At 51.1% G+C, this 26441-nt stretch overlaps 1 protein-coding gene and 1 long non-coding RNA gene across 3 annotated transcripts in view; one reads left to right on the top strand and one right to left on the bottom strand.

Moving 5' to 3' along the window:
• The window catches only part of LOC148106892 (uncharacterized), a 38050-nt gene extending 27593 nt beyond the window's left edge, over positions 1-10457 (bottom strand). Inside the window, exons 1-3 of the long non-coding RNA XR_015723239.1 lie at positions 10121-10457; positions 8995-9127; positions 2288-2439 (exon numbers count right to left, since the gene is read on the bottom strand). This is a non-coding gene — a long non-coding RNA (uncharacterized LOC148106892). The remainder of the gene's footprint in view (positions 1-2287; positions 2440-8994; positions 9128-10120) is intronic.
• FRMPD3 (FERM and PDZ domain containing 3) overlaps positions 1-15349 on the top strand; it is a 59079-nt gene extending 43730 nt beyond the window's left edge. Inside the window, exons 13-14 of one of the 2 annotated variants that reach the window (XM_087859449.1) lie at positions 9087-9908; positions 11462-15349. In XM_087859449.1, the coding sequence (XP_087715575.1) occupies positions 9087-9908; positions 11462-14469 (3830 nt within the window). In that variant the 3' untranslated portion in view covers positions 14470-15349. The remainder of the gene's footprint in view (positions 1-9086; positions 9909-11461) is intronic. The other variant, XM_087859450.1, reaches the window with a different exon arrangement.
• Positions 15350-26441: the final 11092 nt, after the last annotated feature.

Raw genomic sequence — 26441 nt, 5'->3', positions numbered from 1 at the left:
CATCTGATGTAGATGGAGGAGTTTGGGGAGTTGAAGCACACTCCCACTGGCTGCCCCAGCTCCCGGAGAGCTGTGTAACCCCACACACCCTGTCACCTCATGGTCTCTTCATCACAAACATCATGACAAGCCCATGTGTACATCTCCTAACATTGTCCACAGGACAGAGAAGGCAGGCCACCAAACACAGACTGGGGAAAGGACAGGTGGCCCAAAGGACAGGTGGCCCCGAGGCATAGACAGAAGCTCCACATAGAGAAGCAAAGGAACTGACTAGAAATAGGAAGAGGGGCGCCTGGGTAGCGCAGTCATTAAGCGTCTGCCTTCGGCTCAGGGCGTGATCCCAGCGTTCTGGGATCGAGTCCCACATCGGGCTCCTCGCCTGGGAGCCTGCTTCTTCCTCTCCCACTCCCCTGCTGTGTTCCCTCTCTCACTGGCTGTCTCTCATAAATAAATAAAAAAATCTTTAAAAAAAAAAAAAAGAAATAGGAAGAAACCAGGAGGCCGAGTTGCCACACATCCCCAGGTGAATAGCTCTGGAGCAGATGGTCATAGGTGTTACCAAGCCTGCAGATGACCAAGTGACGGCCAAGCCCATGTTAGCATTGTCATTGTCCCCTGTGGTCCTCTCTGTCATCCCAGTTAAGTCAATGATGCCTTTTACTGAGCAAGATGGGGAGAGAGAAAGGGAGAAGGAAAGGCAGAAGAAGGAGCCTGGAGCCCACCTGAGAACCAGATGTGGAAGTGAGGGCTCTTTGGGGGGATCCACTTTCGGAAGGCCCCAGAGAGAGCTCTGTAGTCCCACCTGCCTTCCAGAGAGTTCTGTCATCCCATCAGCACCCTGGTCAGTGCTGCCCTTAAGTGTACATCTCTCTGTGGGGAGAGTGGCACCAAGTAAGGGCACAGGCGTCCTGTCTCCCTTTGGTCTCACTGAACACACCCAGGGCTGCATCCCTTTTGCTTCTCCAGAAGCAAATCAGATTCATGGGATTCTCTTGAAGGTGTTGCAGCCTGGAAAGAAGGCTTCTATAAGTGCCAGGCAGGGCTTCAGAGCCCCTCCCTGATTCCTGAGCATCCCCGTTGGGGCCTGCAGAGTGACGGTAACTCGGCTGCCTCTAGCACAGGACCTGTCTCAGTGCGGGGACTAGAGAGACCACCGTTGTGTTCCCCTTGTTTGTTCTGCTTCGCCTCCCCAGGGGTGTGGGTCCATGCCTGGGCCCGGTGTTTGGCCTTTTGAACTGTTAGCTGCTGGCTCGATAGCAACCATTGAGTGCTCTTGGTGGGTGGGGCACGGTAAGCGTTATAGCCCTGCCAGCTGGGGGCTGGCGTGCATATCTGACCTCATGGCCCCAGGAAACGGACAGGGGGGCACAAGCAGCACACTGGGGAGCCCTCCACCCAGGTCACAGCACAGGGCCATCAGTTCCTGGTACAAAGCTGAGATACATTTCCTCCATGCCCCCCCCCCAACTTTCCTCCCAGAAAAGAAGCCCCAATGCCCAGTTGTTGTTTAGCAAATATCTCTAGGGAACAGGCATCCTGCCAGTGTCCTCTGGGTTTTTCCCTCAGGGCCGAAGCTTCAGCCCTCTTAAGGGCCTAATCTCTCTGTCTGGCTCTATATTCTTGTCCCACAGCAGCTGCCAGCTAGCCCAACTCAGTGCTCAGCTGGCCCAGCCTGAAGGAGGCTGTGAAACCAGCAACTAGGAAAGAAAGCATCACCTCTCACTGGGGGGCCCAGAACAAAAGGAAACTGGGGACATAGAGGGGAAGGGTTTTATCAGTAGTTTCCCCAAAGTAGGTATTTCTCTTATTCACTCCACAACTATTCCTTCCTTCCTTCCTTCCTTCCTTCCTTCCTTCCTTCCTTCCTTCCTTCCTTCCGAGAGGCGTGCACCTGTGTGTGCATGCGCTAGGGTGGGGAAGGAGCAGAGGGAGAGGGGGAGAGAGAATCTGAAGCAGGCTCCACCCCCAGTGTGGAGCCCAGTGCGGGGCTCGATCTCGCCCCTGAGATCATGACCTGAGCTGAGATCAAGAGTCGGACACTGAACCGACTGAGCCGCCAAGGGGCCGCGCAACAACTATTTCTCAAGCTCACAGTATGTGCCAGGTCCTTACCCTCGCCGAGCTTACAGCTAGTGGGGGGACACAGGCAGATGACTGAATGGACAATGTCAGTACAGTAAGCGCCTTTGAACTTACATAAACGAAATTCAACTGCCACAACCAAAAAACACCTGGGCTTAAGGACACAGCTTAGAGAACGTGTTCAACAAATGCCAATTCTTACCTGTACCGGGCTGTTGGGAGATCTGGAGGCAGCTGCCATCTCTCTCCAGTATCGTGGGGAAAATCCAGGAAAAGGAGGCTTTGAGGGCCCCAGTGGGGGCTGCAGTCAGAAGAACTCACTGATTTTCTCCCATGGTTAGGAAACAGCTTGGTCTGGTAAATTGAATATTCTGGTTAATGGCTACTGTATATCCCATGCATGGCTCACCCGTTTTCATGTAGTTAAAACCCAGCAACACACAAGAGAACTAAAGCTTGACTGAATATACTAAGTGCTTTTTTGATGATTCAGAAAGAACTTGAGGACCTCTAAAGGCCTCTAGGTTGTCCCTTTGACCAGTATTGATCATCAGACTGTGAAATACAGCAAAGCCAACTAATAGAAAGCTGGTTGACTCCATATTACACTGACTTGTGTGTGTGTGTGTGTGTGTGTGTGTGTGTGTGTATACACACTGCATGTATTTTTGAACATAACTCTAGTTGGATCACCATCCTGTTCTTTGCAAGCATTTCTGTAAAAGTCAGTCTTCTGAGTGGCTGAGTACAGAGAGCTAGACTAGGACATCCCCCTTGGGGAAAGCTGATGAGCAATTTACAGCAAATTTGCAATCTGAGAGGCACACTGTTCCAGCCATCAGCCGAGCGCACCTGGCTCTCCTTGCATTTCTAACCTTATGTGTGGAGGAGATCTGGGCTTTTCCAGACACATTTTCTCCTCTGCACAGCACTGTACTGCTCCTCGGATCTGGAAATCACAGTACCAAGTGGTGGGCTATGCATCACCCGGCCTTGTCAGCCTGCTGTTGGGAAATGTTCCCACCTTGCGGGGAGGGGAGCCATCCTTAGACCTCGTCTGAGAGGGGTCACCACCTGCTTATTGGCCATGCCCCTGGGAGCCACCTCTGACCGCAGCTTAGCACCAGGCTGGCTGTGATGACTGTGCAGCTGTCTCGAAGGTAGTTAGCACCTGGTGCGCAGCCCTGACCTGTGGACCATGCCTGAGGATAGAAACCTCCGGAACTGAGAGTCTGTGCTCCTGACTTAGCACTGCCCTAGAGCACTTCTTCACTGAGGCTCAGAAGGTCGTAATGTATTATTCCCCCAGCTGATCCAGAGCACCCTGGATACAGCCACTAAGGCCTGAATTGAACCCACTCGACATAATGACGTTGACTCTATATTGAAAGGGGCAGCAGGCTCTATGGAAGACAGCAAGGGCTTGGAATCTGGAGGTGGAGACCATGTCTTAGCCACGTGACCATGAACAAATTCCATAAATGGGGCCCCGGTTGCTTCATCTGTAAACTGACGATAACAGTACCTACGTCAGGAGAGATTTGACAGGATTATGTGAGATAAACCCCATAAAGTTCTTTCAAGAGCAGAGCACATTTTTGGCTCTTTTTATAATGATTGAGAGTTTGCTTGGTGCCCAGGGCTGTGCTTTTTTTCTTAAATAAACAGCTTTTCTTTTAAAGATTTTATTTATTTATTTATTTATTTAGAGGAGGGAGCACGAGTAGGGGAGGTGCAGAGGGACAGGGAGAGAGAGAGTCCTGACGCAGGACTCAATCCTACCACCCCGAGATCATGACCTAAGCCAAAACCAAGAGTCAGATGCTTAATCAACTGAGCTGCCCAGGCGCCCCTTAAAGAAACGGCCTTATTGAGACATAATTTCCAAGCTAGAAAATGTACCCATTTAAAGTTCACAACTCACATTTTAAAAAAGATTGTAGTTATTTATTTGACAGAGAGAGAGATGAGAGAGAGAGCACAAGCAGGGGGAGCGGCAGGCAGAGGGAGAAGGAGAAGCAGACTCCACATCACGCAAGGAGCCCGATGTGGGGTTCGATCCCAGGACCCTGCGATCATGACCTGAGCTGAAGACTGATGCTTAATTGACTGAGCCACCCCAGGCACCCCAACAACTCAGCATTTTTTAGTATATTTAATATATTTACAGAACTGTGCAATCATTGTCACAATTTAATTTTAGAACCTTTTTCCCCCTCCTAAAACAAACTGTACCTATTAGCACTCATTCCCTAGTTCCCTCCAGGTGACCACCCCTCCTTAAGCAACCATGCATGAGGGGCTTTCTGGGTCTACAGCTTTGCCTATCCTGGACATTTTGGATAAATGGAACCATACAATATACAGTCTTTTTATGGCTTGCTTTTTTTTCATTTAGCATAATGTTTTCAAGGGTCCCCCACATATATATCACTACTTCATTTCTTTTTACGGCCCAATAATATTTCATTGCACAGACAGACCACCTTCCATTCACCCATTCATCAGTTGTTGGACAGTTGCATTGTTTCTACCTTGTGGCTATTATGAATGTTATAAACTTTTATGTACAAGTGTTTGTGGGGGCATAGGTTTTCGTTTCTCTTTGGTTATACAACTGGAGCGGAACTGCTGGTCAAATGGTAACTCTATGTTTAACTTTGAGAAACTGCCAAACCGTTTCCCCAAAGGACTGTACTGTTTTACATTACCATCAGCAATGTCAGAGGATTCAATTTCACCGTATCCTCACCAATACTTGTTATTGTCCATCTTTTTTTTTTTGAACATCCATTTAGTGGATGTGAACTTTTATCTCATGGTTTTGATTTGCATTATCATAGCTGATGGTGTTGAACATCTTTGTATGTGCTTATTGGCCATTCGTATATCTTTCATGAACTGTCTATTCAGATCCTTTGCCCATTTTTAAATTGGGCTCTTTTGACCATAAACATGAGGGTTTATTTTCTGGACTCTCAATTCTGTTCCATTGAGCCATGCGTTTATTCTTAGTTCAGTACCACACCATCTTGATTACCATTGCTTTGTATTAAGTTTTGAAATCAGGAACTGTGGGTCCTCCTACTTTGTTCTTTTTTAAGATTGTTTTGGTTAATCTGTGTCCTTTGTGATTCCATATGGGTTTTTGAATTACCTTGTCAATTACTACAAAGTCAGTTGGGATTCTGATAGGGACTTTGTTGAATCTGTAGATGGATTTGGGAAGTACTACCAAGTTGGATTGGAAGACGCACAAGATTGGGTCTTCCAATCTATGAATATAGAATGTCTTTTCATTTATTTAAGTCTTCTTTAATTTCTTTCACAAATGTTTGTAGTTTTCATTGTCAAGTCTTGCTCTTCTTTTGTTGAATTTATACCTAAGTATTTTATTCCTTTTGGTGCTATTGTAAATAGAATGTTTCCTAATTTCATTAGTGGATTGTTCGTTGATACTGTATAATAATACAATTAATTTTTGTATTGTCCTTTACCGTGTGACCTTGCTGAGCTTATTAGCTCTAATAATTTGTGGATTCCTTGGGATTTTTTTCTATTCAAGATCATGTCATCTGCACATAGAGACAGTTTTACTTTTCCTTTTCAATATGGATGCCTAATATTTCATTTTATTGTCTAATTGTCCCAGCTAGACCTTCTAGTACAGTGTTGAATAGATGTGTTAAGAAAAGAAATCCTGGGCTTTGTCGTGATGTTAGGTGGAAAGCTTTCAGTCTTCCGCCATCAGGTATGTTTGCTGCGGGTTTTTCATAGATAATCTTTATCTGTTCAGGAAGTTTCCTTTTATTTCTAGCTTTTTCAGTTTTATCATGAAAGGGTGGTGGCTTTTGCCAAATTATTTTTCCGAGTCTATTGAGATGATCATGTGTTTTTTGTCCACTATTCTATTAACATAGTGTATTACATTAATTGATTTTTGGGTGTAATACCAACCTTGCATTCCTGTAATAATGCATTTGGTCATGGTATATCATGCTTTATATATGTTGCTGGATTCAGATTGTTAGTATTTTGTGAGGAACTTTGTATCTATATTTATAAGAACTACTGTTCTGTAGTTTTCTTGTGATGTTTTGTCTAGTTTTGGAACCAGGGTAATATTGACCTTACAGAATGAGTTGTGAAGTGTTCCCTCCTCTTCTGTTTTTTGGAAAAGTTTGTGAAGAATTTGTTTAAGTGCTTTGAGCATTTGGCACAATTCACCAGTGGAAGCCATTTGAGACTAAGTTTTATTTTTAGTGGGGGCAGGGATGGGTACTTTTAATTACTAATTCAATTTCTTTTCTTGCTATCGGCCTATTCAGGTTTTCTATCTTCTCGAGTCAGTTTTGATCATATATTTCTAGGTATTTGTCCATTTCATCAAGGTTATCTAGTGTTTTTTGGCATAAGCTTATTTATAATAATCCCTTATAATCAAGTCCATATCTGCAGAGTCAGTAGTAATGGTCCTTCTTTCATTCCTGATTTTAGTAATTAGAATCATCTTTTTTTTTTTTTTTTTGCTTGGTCTCTACAGCTAAATGTTTGTCAATGTTATTGATATTTTCAAAGAACCAACTTTTGGGGCACCTGGGTGGCTCAGTCAGTTAAGTGTCTGACTCTTGATTTGAGCTCAGGTCGTGATCTCAGGGTCGTGAGATTGAGCCCCGCATCAGGCTCCACGCAGTTTTCTGTCTCTCCCTCTGCCCCTCCTCCCACTCACATGCTTGCATGCTCTTTCTCTCTCTCTCTCAAAACAACAACACCACCAACAACAACAAAGAACCAACTTTTAGTTTCATTGATTTTCTATTATTTTTCTGTCCTCCCTACTTTACTATTTCTTTTCTTCTGCTTACTTTGGGTTTAGTTTTCTCCTCTTTTTCAACTCTCTTAAGGTAGAAGGTTAGGTTACTGATGTGAACTCTCTTCCTTCTTAATATATGTGTTTACAGAGATAAATTTGTCTCTAAACACTAATTTAACTAGATCCCATAAGTTTGGATATGTTGTATCTTCATTTTCATTCATCTCAAAATATTTTCCAATTTCCCTTGTGATTTCTTCTTTGAAGCATTGGTTATTTAGGGATGTTTGATTTAATTTCCACATACTTGTGAGTTGCCCAAATTTCTTTCTGTTATTGATTTCTAATTTCATTGTGCTCAAAAAACCCCACATGCTTTGTATGATTTCATTTCTTTTAAATTTATTGAGGCTCATTTTATGACCTACTATACGGTCTATCTCAGAGAACGTTCCAGATGCCCTTGAGAAGAATGTATATTTTACTGTTGGTAGGTAGCATGTTCTAAAGATTTTTGTGACTACTTAATGTCTACTTAGTTTATAGTTGTTCAGGTCCTTTATCTCCTTGTTGATCTTCTGTTTAGTTGTTCTAGCCATTACTGAAAGTGGTGTATTGAAGTGTTCAAGTATTGCCATTGAATTGTGTTTCTCCTTTCGATTCAGTCAGTTTCTGCTTCCTGTATTTTGGGGTTCTGTTGTGAAGTGCCAGCACCATGCTTTTGTGATGGTTGGAAGCTCTAGTGAAAAGTAACACTGACACACTGACCCCGTCAAACTGGAAATCAAGGCATTTTGAAGTTTTGTTTTCTAGCATCTTGACTGCCACGAGGAACAATAGGGTACTGGTTAAAAACATGGGCTTTGTAGTCCCTCAGACCTGGGCTCAAGTCCAGGCTGCCATTTATGACTCATGTGACCTTAGATAAGTCACATAACCAGGGGCGCCTGGGTGGCACAGCGGTTAAGCGTCTGCCTTCGGCTCAGGGTGTGATCCCGGCGTTCTGGGATTGAGCCCCACATCAGGCTCTTCCGCTATGAGCCTGCTTCTTCCTCTCCCACTCTCCCTGCTTGTGTTCCCTCTCTCGCTGGCTGTCTCTATCTCTGTCAAATAAATAAATAAAATCTTAAAAAAAAAAAAGAAAAAAAAAGTCACATAACCAAATGGATCAGTTTCTTCCTCTGCAGAATGGGGATAGTGACAGCACCTACCTCATTGGTTTGTTGTGAGGATTAAATGGGAGCGTGTGTGATGACCTTAGCCTATGTTAGTGCTTGCTTGCCATCTATCACTCTGTCTGCTGCTACCAAAATGAGCTGGCCTTGTCTGAGTATATTCTCCCAGATGACATGGGGAAGGGCCCCCAAAACAGTCTACGAGAGGGAAGCCATTTAGAGAGAATGCATTTCATTTGCTATGGATAATTCTCAGATGTACACATGTACAATCATTAAAAAAGCTGTTGACTAGAACATTGTGTAGCAGGCAGGCTGGCCCTGCATGAATACAGAGAAATAACGAGGTGTGAGGAATTGGAAGAGTGCTCCCCCCACCCTCCTCCCACATCCGCATATCCCAGCCTATGTCCCATGTACTTTATACATTCAGATGCCCAGAATATTACTAGTAGTGCTTTTATTCTTCTAGGGGTCCTTCCATGACAGTCCTCTTTGAAATGTGAAATTTCAGGCACTATATGTGGCCTGTTCTGCATTTTCCCACTAAGGCATGGTAACTGGTCAGATCCATCTCCCCTGCTAGAAGAGATCCAACGGAACCCAGGAGTAACAGAGCACTGGGGGTTGGAAAGGCTCTGAGAAAGGCGGGGGACAGGGGGACAGGGCCAGTTCCAAGGGGTACATAAAGCAAATTTCACTTCTTTTTCTTTTTAAAGTACGTGGACAGCTGACTTTCAGACCAGACATACCCGGGTGACAGCCCAGCTGTACCCAGGTGCCAAGGTGCTCAGCCCCTCCCCCATCACCCCATGCCTTTTCCCATGGGGCTGTTCTCCTCACTCTACTTTGAGGGTTGGTGGCAACGCGACTGCCCCTTCCCCTAACCTCTAGCGGCCAGGTAATGCTCTCTGTCAGTACCTGCCATCCAGTGGCGCACCAGAAACGCCAAGGGAGCTCAGCCACGGTCCTCGGCACCAGGGCTCATCTGTTGATTCTCTTTCTGGGTTTAGATTACATGCACAGCGCCCACCGCCCTGTCCCTGGGGGCCACCTGGGGAAAAAGGAGAGTAGTTATGTGGGCAGCATGGGCACCAGCCCCAGGAAGTCAAGCCGCTGCACGCCCCCGCCCGCCGACTCTGAGCTTGTCAGCTTTTGCTACCTCCACATGCGGGAACAAAGGAAGGAGCAGGAAAGCCGGACAGATGTCAACGAGAACTTAATCTTCTTTGAGGAGACCAGGCCCCGGACCAAGTCTGACCCCACGTCCAAAAGCTCTGGCCAGGGTTACGACGTGATCCCCGATGACTTTGACGCAGCCAGCCTCGACCATGAGCCTTGCGCCAGCAGGGCCCGGTCCTACACCTTGGACAATTCCCTTGGGGCCGAAGCCCTGAATTTCTACTGTGACTCTTGCAAAGCCAAACTCCAGGAGCAGCTGGGCCCTCGCAAAGGTGGGAGGCCTGGCTCCTCTCGTGACAATATGGTAGACTTGATGTCCCTCCCACCCCCTGGGAGTGAGGAGGAGGAGGAGGAGGAAGATGAGAGCACTTCGCTGTTGCCTGCCATCGCTGCCCCCCCTCCCGGTTTCCGAGACAACAGTTCCGATGAGGATGACCCCAAGCGCCGGGCGGTCCAGAGCCAGGAACAAGGACGCCACCTGCGTGGGCTCCTGTATGATGAGATCCCAGTGACACTGATCGACAGCGTGCAGACCCGGACAGTCCGAGACCATGCCCAGGAGCTAGATGATGCCCTGGTGTCCACTCTGCAGGCTCTGGAAGCCCTGGCAGCCTCAGAGGATGGACCACACCCCCCACCCCCACAGACAGCAGGTAACAGCCCGTTCCTCCTCCCTCTTGCCTCCCCTTCCTTCTCCTGGCCAGGCAGGGCCAGCGGGTGATATTGCTTCTTCCCGACAGAAGTCAAAGTCACCGTGGTGTGCCAGGGCAGTGGATGGCCAGAGGTAGTTCACATAGGGTCAGGGGATCAACGACGCTGTGTCAGGGACCGGCTGCTCAGCTCGAGCTAGAGCTCTGGCTCTCACCATTCCATCTCTGGAAATGTCTTGCAGGTGGACCCCAGGGATTGGGGCCATGACAGCTACGGAGCCAGGCCAGGATGGAGGATCAGAGCAAAACTGTGAGAGATCTAGAAGACAGGCAAAGAACACCCAGCATTCACATGACTGGAAGAAAAAACAAAACGACCAACTAACCACTTAGTGACCTGGGATCAGGGGAGCCAGGAGCCGTCACTGCTGAGGGCTGAGGGCTGAGGTCCTTACCTTGCCCAAGAGCAGGGGCTCCCAGTCAGATGCACTCAAGTCCTGGCTTCGTCACTCCCTTTCAGTGTGGCCTTCGGCGAGGCACTTAACCCTCTCCGAGCCTCACTTTTGTCATTTCCAGTGGGTCTGATAACAATAGTCCTATCACGGAGGCTTGCTGTGAGCACGAAATGAGATCATTCGTGCAAAGCGGGGCCTAGCGCCTAGTCAGGAGTAAAGCTAATAGTATCGATCGTAAGTAGTAGCTCTTCGTAGTTGTTGTTCTTTGGTGGGAGAGCCATACGACATGCATGCTGTTCCCCATTACAGACACACGTACACCCGTCGTGTAGCCAAGCACGCGTGTCAGACCGCACCCCTATTCACGATACGTACCTCCATACATACACATCTTTAAAAGAACAGATAAACGCTACGGCAACAGCAAAGGAACAGTGAGGAATAATGCGTATGAGACAGCGTGTGAGGCAGAGGGGACGTGTGGACAGAGAAGAGGAAGAGATTGGGGTCAGAGGCAGCCTGGCTGACCAGGGATCATCCCAGCCCCTCCCTTTTTCTGTATGCCAGGGCATCCTTGGTGGTGGCAGCCGGCAACCCTTTAGCGCCCCCCCCCTGCCCCGGGGGCCAGCATTTCCCTTTGCTTAGAGTCTGGAGCGCCTAGCAGCAGCCTCAGCTGTAGGCAGGCCTGGCCAGAGGAGGAGGGCCAGAGAGAGACGGGCCTCTCTCTGCCAGCCTTCTTCAGGACAATTGACAAACATTTCCTCGCTATTGAATCTAAAAATAGTGATGATTAGCATGTTGTTCTGCATGCGCTTTGCATGTTAATTTGCCGTCAAACTGCCCAGTAGATCTCCTCTGTGCCTCTTTTGTTTCTTTTTCGGATTCCTGCCCTTCGGGGAGCTGCTGGCAGCTTGCCTCCCTCTGTCCCTCCCCCTGCCCGCCCCCTCCCCCTGGCCGTCCTGGACTGACTGACCGGCTTTTTCCCTGGCTTCATATACTGCTGGCTGCCCTTGCGCCCCCTCCCCGTAAACTTTCCGCATACGCCTAGCAAAAGGACTTGATTGGAGTAAGTGCAGCAAGCCGCTCTCCCTGTCCCTCCAGGTCTGATTGTGCTGGCCACAATCACCCCCGAATCATCGCTGGACTCAGGCCACGAAACCAACTCTTCGGAGCTCACGGACATGTCCGAGATGATGTCTGCCATGAAGCAGCACCAGAACACCACCTACTTCCTGGCCCAGCACCTCAACAAGGAGAGCCTCCTGGCTCGCAAGGACCTGCCCTTCCGGATCCAGAGCTGTGCGGCCCAGGCTGTCCTCACGGCCCCTTACTCTCTTGGGCGCCCAGATCCCAACCCCGCCCTGCAGCCAGCTGTCACAGGCCAGAGCCCTGGCCCCCCTGGCGCTCGGAGGAAGCTGCCCCCGTCAGAATCGCAGCCACCCCAGCGGGAGCGAACCTACGCCCTGGCCGTGCACCCGGCGTTGTCCCCACAGCTCAGTGAGCAGAAGAATCTGAGCCTGCTGTCCCCAGTTCCCGAGGACAAAGGGCCTGGCCACACGAGAACGGGCCTGGAGATGTCACTGAGGGCAGCCACACCATCCCTCAGTGAGGAACAGGTCTCCGAGCTAAGGGAGAACCTGCCCAAAGAAGTCAGGTTGAGCCCCAAGCTTCTCCTAGACCCGAAGGGCAGCGTGACCCCAGCTATCATCTCGGCCGCCCTCCAGCAGGTGGCTCACCCTAAGAGCCTACCTGCCCCTGGCGGGGCCATAGTGGGCCCTCCCAGCAGCGGGGAGAGAAGGCTGGAGGCCAGCACGGGGAGGCCTGAGGTCAGCATGGCACGATCAGAAGTCAGCGTGATGAGCAGCAGTGCCAGCAAGAATCTGAAGTTCAAAATGAGCCCCGGTGCTCCAGAGACGTCACGGAATTCCCAGCAGCCTCTGAGCGCAGAGGTCTCCTCTGGCTCCAGAGCGCCCACAGGTAGCCGGGCTGACAGCCTACACCTCTCCCCACAAGAGGACCGGCTGCCTGTGCAAAGCTTCCCTCCTAAAAGCTATCTTTCACGAGTGAGTCGAGAGTCCCTGAGCAAGCAGTCTATAGGGGAGGTGGCAGGCAAGGCCGGGCCAGAGGGGTCTAAGCCCACCCTGTACAAGCAGGGCACTGTCTCCAGCCAGGCGGAGAAGGGGCAGCTGGAGAGCATGCCCCAAAGCAGCAAGATCGAGGAGACCAGTCTGGTGCCCCGGGCCAGCTATTCCATGGCCCTACAGAGCCCTGGCTGCCAGTCACGAGGCCACAGCCCCAGCAGCCAGTCCCGAGGCCAGAGCCCCAGCTGCCAGCCTCGAGGCCAGAGCCCGCTGAGGCCCCAGGCAGCCAGCCGGCAGGTGAGCACCATGCCCTCCAGGAAGCTTGAGACAACCCTGGATGGAGCCCACTCGGCCTCCGAAGGCCCTGCAAAGCCCAAATCCTCCCGAGGGCCCTTCCGGCTGCGCAATTTATTCTCTGCCACCTTCCCAACCCGCCAGAAGAAGGAGACCGATGAGCGGCAGGCCCAGCTGCAGAAGGTAAAGCAGTATGAGCTGGAGTTCCTCGAGGAGCTTCTGAAGCCCCCCAGCCAGGGGGAGCTGCCGGGCACCGAGTACCTGCAGCCCCCGGCGCCCGGCCGCTGCAGCTGTCAGCTGCGCAGCAGCCCGGTGCAGCAGGGGCCGGGCATGTCCCGGGAGCAGAGGCGCAGCTGTGACTGCAAGCGCATTTGCCGGGGGGGCCGGCCTCAGCCCCCCCAGACGCCCGTGCCCGGCCTCCGGGGGCGGGAGAGGGACTGGGGCCCCCTGACCGAGAGGCAGCCGGAGGCAGGCCCGGGCCTGAGCCTCAGCAGCCCCACCAACGCGGGGCGCCTCCGCTCCACCAGCCTGGAATCCCGGGAGTGCCGATCGGACCCCGAGAGCGGCGTGTCCTGCCTGACCACGTGTGCCTCAGGGGGGGAGTGTCTGGGAGCTCCCAACTACAGGAAGCTGATGCGTCGCTACAGTATCAGTGAGCTGGACCAGGGCGACAGGGCCTCGCTGACCTCAGACATCTATCCACACCCACCCCTGGGCATGCTGCCCAGGGAGGCCAAGGAGGTAGAGGCAGGCCTCCCCCTAGGCTTGGGTCCCAAAACCAAGTCCCTGGAGTCGCCCACCCTGGGAGACCCCTCCTACGTCCAGGTGGCTCCTGAGACCAAAGGCCCCAGACAGATGGCAGTGTTCTCTCTGCCAGAAGAGGTGTACCGGAAGCCCGCAGATCTGGACGAGGACAGCGAGAGCGGCAAATGCTGCTCCATCCGCTACTGCTTCTATTACCGCAAGTGCGACATGGCGGACGACGGCAGCGACGGCAAGGACGAGCTCTCCTACTCCATCCCCATGAAGATTCTGCCCGGCATGAAGTTGGACGAGCAGGTGGTGCCCGTGGTGAGCAGGACCCTGCAGGTGCTGGATGCCGCCGCCTGCAGCAGCGGCAGCCCCGACGCCTCCCGCACCCAGGAGATCGACCTGCGGGTGTCCACCTTCGAGGGGAGCCTGGCCAAGATCAATGCCCTGCGGGCCCACGCCTACGGCCTGCCCGACGGTTTCCTGGCCGCCAGGCTGGACACCAACGAGCTGCTGACGGTCCTGCGGCAGTGCGTGGCCAGCCCTGAGGCCCGCGCGCCGAAGCCCTACGTCTCCCAGATCTCCGAGTACAAGCTCGAGCTGGCTCTCAAGTTCAAGGAGCTCCGGGCTTCCTGCCGCCGCGTGGCCAATGTGGACAAGAGCCCGACTCACATGCTGGCGGCCATCACGGGCAGCTTCCAGGTGCTGAGCAGCCTCATCGAGACCTTTGTGCGGCTGGTGTTCATCGTGCGCTCCGAGGCCCAGCGCCAGGAGCTGCTGGCCAAGGTCGAAGAGGTGGTGAGGAACTACACCTTCCTGCTGCGTGCCGCTGAGGAGTCCACCACCCGGAACCTTAGCCAGCAGCAGCAGCAGCAGCAGGCGGCAGCAGCTGTCGCGGCGGCCCCAGGGCACCCCCCAGGCTCCCCGACTTCAGCGACTGTTATGAGCACATTCACCCGCTCCTTAAAAACCCTCATCAAGTAGGGCACCCGCCCAGGCCTGCTCCCCTCCCCCAACCACGGCCCCAGGTTTGAGCTTTGTGGTCTTTGCGTCTTGTGGTGAGTGTACGTGTCTGCCCGGCCAGTCGGGGTCCGAGGGCCTTCAGTCTGCGAGGAGTGAGAACTCCCCGGATGGAGGCTGTCCCTGAGGGCTCCGGGCAGCTGCCACCCTGGGTATCCTCGCCCCTTCCCCGGCCTCTGGTCATCACTGTGAGGGCCAAGGCCCCTCGTCACTACGCCTGCCTGCCACGCAGCTGGATTTTCTCTCTTCTTTAGGGCTGACAGGTGACATCAGGCTCACCTTCCTGCTCCATCTGGGGGCCAGCGGAGCTGGGGCCTGAAGCCAGCAGGCCCGCAGGCCTTGAGCTCCTCCTGGCATCTGCCGCCCTCCCCAGAGCAGTAGCGGTAGCAGCAGGGCACGGCGCCCAGCGGCGGGGAAGGGTGCTCAGCCCAGCTGTGCCCGCCCACCCTGGGCTCACACTCACTCGGCAGAAGCCACCCTAGAGGGCCTGTGCCCAGGTGGCAGGTCTGCAGAGAACAGCCACCACGCAGGGCTGTCTGCAGCCAGCCCCACAGGCTGGCGGCCTTGGGAGCCCTCGCCCCCAGGCCCAGTAGCTCCACACCAGCCATCCCCAAAGTGCCCTGTCCCTCACTGATGGGCAGGGTGGCTCAGTCCACTAGGGAGCAAGCATCTGGGATCACCCCACTCGTTCTGGGTAAGGTACCTGGTGATAAACGTCTGCCCTGGGGAGACCCAGCGCAGGCCTCGGAGCCCGCCCAGCCCAGTCCAGCTCAACGCCGGGGCTGGCGCTCTAGGCGTGCGGTTCCTCTCTCAACATCTACCAGACTGTCCTTAGGAGTTTGACTTAGCTACGGATTGGGGATGGGGGGGTGGGGGGAGGGGGGATGGGGGAGGGGTGGGGGGTGTTGATGACTATATCTTAAACTTCTGGAAGCTAGCGTGATATGTTAATCCTGAGTATATGCTTTTGGCTGTGTATTGACCCTGTGGATTCGTCTCTCTAAGAAAAGAAGCTGAGCGCCTTACCCGGTGCAGTCCTGCACCTCTCTCTCTCTCTCTCTCTCTTTCTTTCTCTCTCTCCAGAGTCATCTGGAAGGGAATTCACACTGTTTAGCATCCTCCTTGACACACATCTACTGCTGCCACCACCCCCCACCCCCTCACCCCCCACGCCCCATCCCTGTCCCCCACGACCTTCCTGGGAGTGAAGACACGGAGTCCCTGCCAGCTGTCCCACTGTAGGGAACAAAGAAAGCCAATGTTTCTTCTGTATAGATTGCTTCTTGTCCACCTCTCCATACCTCCCCCCGCAGTTTGCCACACGCTCACGCCCTGTGTCTGCCTCTCTTTCACCATTACATGAGAGGTTCATGTGAAATCTCTCATTCTTACGTGAGTTTTATAAAGATGTACACTGTGCTTAACCCCCGCCCATCCTTGGTACCCTCCCCCAGCGCAATAAAGTCCCCTCCCCTCCCCTCCCCGAGTGGTGATTTCTCCCAGCAAGGATCAGGGGAGCCCCTTCTGCAGAAACTAGCCCCCCCCTTTCCTTGCTTCTCCTCCCTTAGGACCAAGTTGTTTCATGGGCCAGAGATGCAGCCAGTGGGGAACCCTTTCCCCCGCGACCACTGTAAGCCCCAGGGCTATCGTGGTCTTCCTCTTCTCCCAACTTCTTGATCCTGCACCTTCGCCACTCAGCCCCCCCCCACCCGAGTCATTCCATGGCCATCCTTCACCTCTCCCTCAGCCTCACGGAGAGGACACATTTTCTAATGTCTGTATATAGTATATATACTACATGAAATATATAAATTATATATATATACTAATTTATGTCTTGTTTTTCAAACAAGAATGATTAAATCTATTCATCTTACTCTCCCAATAAGTCTTTGCAGTGCCTCTTTGTGGGTGTCCTTGTGTCCTTGAATCGCTGGTTGGTGGCAGACCCCCACCCCCCATCCCTGAGTGCTCTCCCTAGCTTCTACTCCCATCTACCTGGGCCCCAGTGAGTGATGAGAGCTTAGGACCCTGCTCATGCTGCCTCCTCTTTGCTCCTCTTAGAAGCCTCCTGTGGGTCACGGTCACCGGGATTGAATATGGTCTACTCCTTTCTCTTGAGCTTGGCTGTGACCTCAGAGCTGAAGGGAGCAGGGGGTAGGGGTTGGGTTGCAGAAACACAACTCGCCCTGTGCATAGTACACCAGATGGCCCAGGAGGTGGGGGACAGACAGGTAGGGGACAGCTCTCTGGGCAAAACTGGGAAATGGGGCTTCTTCCTCTGAAAAGTGCCCAGTTGCCTCAGAGTATAGTTTGGCTGGTGCAAAGCCCTCTGGTGATTTTGGGGGAGGGGGTTGTTTCAAAACGATAGGAACAGCAGGACCCTAAGCAGGGCTGACCTCTCTGGCTTTTCAGAGAGTTTGTATCTAATGGAGAGAAATGATTCTGCTTCTCCTGTTCTCCTCTTTTCTTCTGGTAATCACAGGTCCCCACCAGCATATGAGGCACCCTCATGCCAACTAGATAAATGTTCTCCCTGCCACACACCCGCCTGTGATGAATTAGAAAATCATCGTCCGGGTGACACATGGGCACCTGTGGGCATGTGATGATTTCAGCTCCATCCAGTTCCCCACCCCCTCCCACCCCCCGCGGCCTTGTTGACCCGGTAGGCAAAGGAGACAACCAATGTAGCGGGGCCCTGATTCATCGCTTCCTCCCAAGGACTGGATACAGATTCTCTTCTCCTGTCTGCAGAGGTCCTGGCTAGAGTGGTTTGGGAGCAGGGCACAGAGGAGCCAGAAACAGCATAGTCAGAGCCCCCCTCTGCACGCGGGAGGCCCAGCCCCTGTCGCAGAGCTCTTCTGAGGGCCGCCCACCAGAGATACTGTCCCACAACCAAAGGTTGGGACTCATTGGAAGGCAGTGCCAATGTAAAGTGAGACCTGTTACCACTTAAAAGAGCCTAACTGGACAGTCCAGGAATTTGGGGCCCCTCTTGTCCTACACTACGTGGGTAGCTCCCTCTGGTCAGAAAGACTTCTTACTCGGTTCTAGACCCTGGGTACCCATCCACACAGGACCCTGCATGTAGTAGGTCCTCAATAAATATTTGAGGAATGAATGAGTGTTGGATGAGATGACTGTCACAAGAGAGCCCTCCCAGACTTCTGTACCTTGTGCGAAGGGCCCTCACTCCCCTGGGAATGGCTAACCCAGGGCAGTGCAGTTGGATGAGGCCAAGCAGCCTGGCCTCCTCCTGGCAAACAGTGTGAAGTCAGGTCCATCGTCCAGTGTCCCATTAACTCAGCGGACTTTCACACTGCTTTCCCAAAGCTTTGGAAGCTGTCCTGGGGTGGCTGATGGTCTCCTTTTCTGTGGACCCAGGACCACCGTGTGGTATCTCGAAGCACTGGGGGAGGTCATCTTCCTACCAAGTATCTACCTGGCCATCTTCGGCTTGAGCTGTAGGCCGAAGCCGAGGCTCTTCAGCCACCCCCGACCAGACCTGAGTCCCCAGAACCTGACTCCCACTTTCTGACTTCAGCCAATTAGAGGAAAACGGGTTCGTACTGTTGGCATGGACCCAGGATGCCCGTGGTGCTGGCAGAGTCACATTTTTGTCAAGCTGTTGTCAAGGCACTGTGGGTAATAGGCAATTTCATCAGAAATGAATTGAAAGGACTGCCTCAGCCAGATCTCTTCCTGCCAGAGGGGCAAGGGAGGACCAGCTGCCCACACTGGGAAGGGGCATCAATGCATATCTTGGGATCGAATTCCTCCCAACAGCTGCTAGGATGAGAGGGAGAACTGCATCCCATTCCCCGTCCTGCGGGCTGGAAGCCAGACTGTGGGTGTGTGTGAGCAAGGAGGAGGTCCTCCATGGAGTCGGAGGAAATAACCTCTGAGGGTTCAGTCCTGGTCCCTGGAAAAATGGTCTGAATTCCAGGAGGGTCTCTTAGTTCCAATGACCTGAGCTGCTGGAAGCCACTGTGAGGAGAATTACGGAGGCCTGCCTTCTCACAGGGACAGAAGTGCTCGATCCACTTCAGTGTTTCTAGCAACTTCTCACCCAGGCCACCGAGCCCTTGGGTGCTTCCCACACTCCCAGTATTACCGGGGCATGCTCTGGTGCCCTCACGGACATTTCCCGTTGTAGGTTCTGGACCCACCACTTAGGAATGAGCTCCCTTTTAGCTCCCCAGCCCTTCTGTCTGTGATGTCTGTCTTTGCCTCTGAGTGTTGACTCCTCATTCTTATTTTCACAGCTTCAGCTAAAAGGAATATGAGTCTGTACTATGCTGAGAGCCTTCCACAACACAGAGAAGTTGATCCCTGCCCTTCAATATGCAGAAACAACTGTGTGATCCCTTGCCATATGCCGGGCACTGTGCAAAGTACTTTACACGCATGATCTCATTTAATTCTCCTAGCAACCCTTTGAGAGAGAGACTATGAGGTGGTGGCTGGCTGGCTCAGTGGGTAGAGTGTGTGACTCTGATCTCAGGGTCGTGAGTTCAAGCCCCACAGTCAACAAAGAGCTTACTTTAAAAAAAAATTATATATATATATATATTTATTTTATATATATATATATATATATATATATATTTAAAGCTTAAGAGAAAGAGACTATGATCATATTTATTTCTCAGGGGCACCTGGGTGGCTCAGTTGGTTGGGCGTCTGCCTTTGGCTCAGGTCCTGATCCCAGGGTTCTGGGATTGAGCCCCACATTGGGCTCCCTGCTCAGCCGGGAGCCTGCTTCTCCCTCTCCTGCCACTTTGCCTGCTTGTGCTTTCTCTCTCTCTCTCTCTCTCTGACCAATAAATAAATAAAATCTTTAAAAAAAATTTGTGGGTAGAGCAGTGTGTCCAAAAAGCCACCATCAAAACAATGGAACACCACCCCCCATGTTCCTCAAACTGGATCTGAGTTCATACTCCTTATGCATTTGCATTTTTCTCGAAGATTTAGGGGGAAAATATCATGTGAATGATATATTAAATATTTTTATGTAAAAATATCATGGCGAGGAATGCACGAGTTGTATGCCTTTGTAAAGAATACGTATCATTTCGGGGACGCCTGGGTGGCTCAGTCGGTGAAGCATCTGCCTTCGGCTCAGGTCATGATTTCGGGGTCCTGGGATCAAGCCCCGCATTGGGCTCTCTGCTCAGCATGGAGTCTGTTTCTCCTTCTCCCTTCCCCCCACCCCACGTTCATGCTTTCTCTCGCTCTCAAATAAATAAATAAATAAAATCTTAAAAAAAAAAGAATACATACCATTTCAGAGACACTTGAGACTCCTGTCTGATAACTTTGGCCTCATCCCCATGCTCACCTACCCAGCATTCACTATCCTCTACTACTAGACATACTTTGGTGGAGATACTGGACACACTCAAGGCCCGTCAGGTGACCTAACTGCTGGCATGGGCCTCAAAGGGAGGAGGACATCGAGGACCGGCCTATGTCTGTGAATCTGGGCACACAGGAGGGGGCCAGGCACTTCTTCAGGGATAAGACGCCTGGCATGACACAGTGCCAGGAAGAAGTGGGGTCAGCCTCCCTCCCTCCTGGCCCCCGCTTCCCATGTTGCCTGTTACATGCTTGAGCAGAGGGTTGGCCCCAAGAATAGACAGGGGAGCCAGATTCCCTCCAAGCCGGAGATTTTTGCACCTGCAATGAGCAAGCAAAGCAGGGAGGCCGTGTGGGCTAAGTTGAGCGGTTCCCCAGAATAAAGGGCTCAGTGCTATTTTCGGCACAGTCGCTGACTTGCCATATGATGGGGGTACAAGTCATTTTACGTCTCTGTGCCTATTCTCTAAAATGTAGATGACTGGGTCTTTGGCCCCTCTACGCGGCTCGGAGGACTAACGAGGTAGTGCTGAAAAGCAGCTATAAAAATCCCGCGTCTGAGCTGTAGGACCTTAGCAAGTGCCAATGGAACTGGCCCCCTTTGCAAGTGGTCCAGAAACTAATCAAGCTTGCACCAAGAGCATGGGGCTAGACACCCAGGGGCCTGCTGCCCTCAAATCCCCATCGTCCTCGGTCAAAGCCATCTGCCGGTCAGTTCCCCTCAAAAGGGATATGCAGGACACCCATCCCCCTTGGGCCTTTCTTTTGACATGGGGCCCCTCTGTGGAGAACCCTTGTCCTGTGGTGAACGTGTTCAGGCGGGCCCGAGGCTCCTCTTGGCCTTTGGCCAGTGCCCTGGCTCGTTTCTCTGACATCCTCCTGTCCCTTCATTCTCCTCGCTAGAAGCAGCTATAATTGAAGGAGGCTCAAACTTCTAATTTTTCGTCCAAGTTTAGGCTTAGCTCATAGGAGAGGGCTTTCAACTCCAAAGCCTTAGCCGGCGTCCCAGGGACAGCTGCAAGTTCCAGCTGCTATGCCCAGTGTTTAGTTCCTGTGGGTCCCACCGCCACCCTCGCAGTGTGCCAGCCTATGGCATTGTGCCAAGGGCAGCCGGAGAAATGAATTTCAAAGACTTGCAGGGGAGGGGGATGGTTCAGCTCCCAGGATCATGGCAAAATGGCCTAGGAAGCCAAGGTGGTCTTGCTTCCCACTCCCTGGTGGCTCTCCCTACCCCTTTCTCGCCAGGATATCCTGGGTCCTCATGAGTTCCTCTGGTTTCTCCGTGGTCTACACGGTGACGACCCACTAGGCCTGCCCTCCCTTCAAAATGACCTCTTCCTCTTCCTCCTCTCCCCCAGCAAAAAGTGGTATTATGAGCATATGTTCAGGTTTAAGCCATCTGGTTAACAAAGCAATTTGTGTTGTGCCTTAAGGGCTTCCTGCAATGTTAGATATAGTCATATCCAATAAGGATGTGATGAATCCAATGTTTTAATTGGTAGGCATGTGCTGTGTGACCTTGGTAACATGGCTGTTGGAAATCCCTTCTCTCCATTATGGGATTATGACTGTGGGGAGTGGCCAAGCCACTGAGATAACATGTTCTCTTTGACTTCTCCAGAACCCCAATCGCTTGGTCCCTCAGCCTGCCCACTTATAAACTAAGGAGCCCAGCTACCCCTCCCTGCCTCATCTACGTTTGAGGCTAAATGTGCAGTATGGGCAAGCTGGTTTGTAGTTTCTTGGGAGTAGCTGTAATTCCTGCTTCCTAGTATGATTTATAGGCAAAACAGTGTTGGACGACAATGGCAGGGCTCTTGGCCACCAAGGACAGAGGAATCAGTCGAAAAAGTGAGAGCAAGGACAAACATTCTTGCCCCTTTCCTAACCTGGCACAGCAGGAATATTCCTACAATGCCCCCCAGAGACCTGAAAAAAAATTCAAAGAACCGAGTAGAAAGTGGACAGATTTCCCCCCCTGCTGAGCATTAGAAAAGACAGATCTGACCTGCAGTTTCTGCAGCCCCAAGCCCATGACGTTCGCTTGGCGCGGTAACAGAGCTGCTTGCAAGAGCCGTACACCAGGAGCCAGAAGACTGGTTCTACTCAAAGCTCTTCCAAGAACTAGCTGTGTGACCTTGGGCATTGACTTCCTCTCTCTGGGTAGCAGGTTTCTCGCTAAGTAAAATGAGTGGGTTGAACTGGAGGCCCTATTAGCTTTTAAAAGGCACATTTTTCTACATTCTTTCATTTAAGCATTTTTAAAACAAAGGCAAGTACTTCCAGCATCACCCAAACATTCCCCAAATCAGTAATTAAACTGGGGGAACGCCAAAGCTCCTAAAAGTCAAACGCCAGAGCAAACCACAGAGCCCACGTGCACCTGAGGGTTTTTTATCCAGTGCTATTCTGCCCAGGCGGTGCTGAAGTGTCCCATCTCTTAAATCTCTAGATGCTTCTAGCTTCCTGGGGGTACTGACCTTGTACAATCAAGCCTACATTCACAGGAAACCAACTTCTGCGAGCCCTAAGAGAAATGCATCTAAAGGGTCCGGCCAGATCCTACCTTAGGCAAAACGGCAAACTTGGCTTTGTGAGATAAAGCTTCCAGAACAGGACTAGTTTTAAGAGAGACTTCCGTTAATAAAAACCATGATTTACGTATATGTCCTTTGCGCTCTCAAAGGACTCCTACGTGGAATCTTTTTTGAAAAGCCACAAATATTCACCTCCTCATTAATCTTCAGTGTCTATCCAGATCTTTATTTCAGATCCGTAGGTGTTTAAAATGTGCCCACTCCAGGGGTCTGTGCTAGGGGCTGTGGGAGATACATGGTCTCTGCCCTCAAAGAGACTGCATGCTTGCCAAAGACACAGAACATGAGTCCAGGAGCTCAGGGCCCAGTGGAAGGGCCAGCTGCTAACAGCTGGTGAGCTCAGCAGGGCGCCAGCACATGGGGAATTCTCTCCAGATGTGATGTGCTTTGCGGAGGCATCAGAAAGCCTTCTGCTGTGCTTACACGCGAGACGCCCACCTGCCATCACTGAAGAATGTGAACACTGAGGACAGGTCACACTAGTCTCCAGAGGAAAAAAATCAGAACACAGGAGACAGAAATTGCTGCAGGATTTCTTTTCTCTCGGTGGGTGCCCACAGCGCCTGGTCACACCGCTTCGAAGAATGAAGAGGTAGACCAGATGAAGGGTGGTGGGCAGGAAAGCAAAGTTTATTGAGCGATAGTACAAAGTTCTGGAAGAGGGAGGGGACCCGAGAGGGTTGCCTTGGGAGTTTCTAGGTCTGGGGGGTTTTATGGGCTTGTTGGCAAGCTGTTTTAATCTGATTAACCCTCCAGGCACCGTCATCGAATCAGGCTTTTGGCGGCATCTACCTATCACGTGGGAAAGGGTGGAGGGCTCCTCCCAGGGGGGTGTAAAATCCTTTTAAAGGTGGTTTCCTCTTAGGGCGGGGGCCTCTTGTCCCTGCCTGCCTTGCTTCCCACTAACCTTCATTAAAATGAGAAAATCTCTTGAAAGGGATGGAGCCCTTCCAATCTGGAGGGTGTTCACAAAATTCTCCCAGTGGCCCTGAGCTTTAATCTGATGAGTCCAGGGTTCCAGGACCATTTATCTGGAGAGATGTTCCTAGAATTCTTAAAGGGGTCCGTGATCTCCAAAAGTCGAGATTCACAAACCACATTCCACCCGACTGTCTTGTTAAACCCTATAACTAATGGCCCAGTTAAGGACATAACTAACTTACCCTCCCAACCTGGTTCCGCCTGCCTCCAATCTCTTCCCTATTATTCATCCTCTACGGATAAATTTGCCCAAAGCACAATTATGATCCCGTCATTCCCTGACTCCAGAAAGATGGCTTTCCATCGCTTGCAGAATAAAGTCTCAACATAGTACCTGACACTCCAGCCAAAGCAGACTACGTCCCTTTCCTTAAAACCCCTCTCTACTTCCTCACCTTTGCTTCAGGCCTGGGGAGACCCACCTCGCTCCAATCATTGCCTGTCAAAACCCTACCCATCCTTCAGCCTAACTGATGTACTTTGACCTCCAAAACCACCTCCCAGGATGTGCCTCGCAGAGGTGATGCCTTTTACCACTGAGTCTGTGTGTCACTTTCTTTGGATCTCGTGGCCAACGTCTAGTTGTACCTCCAAAATCCATTTTGTGCTTCTGCCTGGGCACAGGGCCACCTCCCGAGATGTTTCCTAGTCTTGCTTGCAGCTAGGTGTGACTTGCAACTAAGCTCTTGGAACGTGACAGAGTTCTTGCCAAAGGGATATGGTGGAAAGTGAAATGGACAAATTCCACCTGACTTGCTTCAAAGGAGAGCCCTTCCCTGGACCTCTTTCTTCCTTCTCATGAGCTAGAATTGTGGATGCGCTCATGACCTTGCATGGAGCAGAACTGTCCCACTGGCCTAGACCGGCCAGCATGGGATGTCAGAGAGAAATCATCTCTCTGATGATGAAGCAGAGGCTTCTCTGTGGTAGTGTATTAAATCGTTCTGTGGCTTTTAAGTGTCTCATTTTCTCTACTAAGAAGCCAACCCCTTATTGGTCTCCCTGCTTCCTATTGTGCCCCCTGCACTCTATTCTCAGCTGAGATGATCTTTTTTTTAAGATTATTCATTTATTTGAGATAGAGAGCACATGAGCAGGGGGAGGGGCAGAGGGAGAGGGAGAAGCAGGCTCCCAGTGGGGAGCCTGACGAGGGACTCGATCTCAGGAACCTGAGATCATGACCTGAGCCAAAGGCAGACACTTAACCGACTAAGCCACCCAGGCGCCCCCGAGATGATCCTTTTAAAAGGGAAGTCAGATCATGTCATGTTTTGATTAAAACAACAACTTTTACTGAGTAAAAGCAGAAATCCTTAAAATGGCCTACAAGGTCCTGCAAGGTCCATGATCGGCAGCCTCCCACCAATTGCTCACGGACCTTATTTTTCTTATTTTCTCCTACAGGTGTGCTCCACCCCCACCGCCTCAACACTCACTCCGCACCGGACACAAAGACCCTTGTACTATTCTGCAAACAAGTTAGACACTCTCCTGCCTTGGGGTCTTTGCACCTGCTGTTCCTTCTGCTTGTCCCGGATATCAACACGGCTCCTTCCTTTATCTCCTTCAGGTCTTTGTTCAACTGTTACCTTCCCAGGTTGGCTTTCTCTGACTACCCCACTTAAAACTCCCTCTCCCCTACTACCATCCTGGCACATTATCCCACTCCCTTGCCTCATTTTCCTCTATAGCACTTACCACCATTTGACATATTATATATTGTCTTTGTTTACACATTTCTTGTTTGACAATGCAACCTCCATGAGAGCAGGGGTGTTTGTTTACCGGCATATTCTCAGTTCCCGGGACAGGGCCCAGTACATTAAAAGTATTCAATAAATATTTTTTGAATGAACGACTTCCTTGGGCACAAACATTTTCTAGTCCCCTCAATGCCCAGCATTAAGATTTGTTTATTTTAGAGAGACAGGGAGCTAGAGAGCGAGTGGGGGGAGGGGCTGAAGGAGAGAATCTTTAAGCAGACTCCCTGCTGAGCACAGAGTCCTAACCAGCGGCTGGATCCCAGGGTCCATGAGATTATGACGTGCGCCGAAACCAAGACGCTTAACTGACTGAGCCACCGAGGCGCCCCATACTGCTTTGCATGCAATAAAGCACTCAGTAAATATTTGATGAATGAACTATGATGGAGGACTACTAATATTCTGCCTTGCTGTTTGCTTCCTTCTCCAAGTACCCCTAGACCCCTGGGCCTACATTAAATTTCTGAGCTCATAAAAGTATGACAAAAGGTCAGAAGGAGAGGTCCTCCATGGACACTGCTGAACATGGCAATGAGAGAAACATGGATCCTGCTTTGGGTATTTTCTGCCTTTGCCAGTTGGACAAATCCCTTCCCATCTCTGGGTCTTAGTTTTACCATATGTAAGATGAAGCTAGGAGACTAGATGATTTCTGAAGTCCCTTCTATTTTTACAGCTTGTAGTTATGGTGCTCATAACTAAAATTGTATGATTCTAAAATTGTATGATTTTTTTCTCTTCTAACCTGTGCTTGGAATATTCTGAATGAAAATGTGGTATAGGGAGGAAGGCTCTCTTTGGTCCCATTAGCCCATGTATCATGATAAAAAAAATTAATAGAACATGGTGTAAAAGGCCACATTGGCAACATGCAGACATGACGCTGAGGCTCACATGAGGCAGAAGACCAAAAAGTCGGTTTTTTGATTCCTTCAGGGCTCTTTATCTGAAGTCCCATACATACACTATATTTTTTCTCCTTTCCAAGGGTTAGATAAATTAGACCTTTATTGCCAGGGTGTTCTGGAAAATGCACACTCCTTCACTTGTTTGAACACACTTGGTCCCATCGTCCAAAACAAAACACAACTCTCTCTTGCTACGGCTCCGGATGACGATGGAGGTGACGTGCCCTCAGTCACTTTCCCCTTGAGGCTAGTCTTCCCGGCAAAGGCAACGCTGCACAGTTGCAGAGGGCAAACACGCCCTTTGGATGCACCTGTGCCACGGCTGT

This window comes from Ursus americanus, chromosome X (genome assembly GCF_024610735.1).
Source record: "Ursus americanus isolate L20-20 chromosome X, mUrsAme1.1.p, whole genome shotgun sequence".
In the NCBI taxonomy this organism is placed as follows: Eukaryota; Metazoa; Chordata; class Mammalia; order Carnivora; family Ursidae; genus Ursus; species Ursus americanus.
This window is presented reverse-complemented; position numbering and strand designations above follow the sequence as displayed.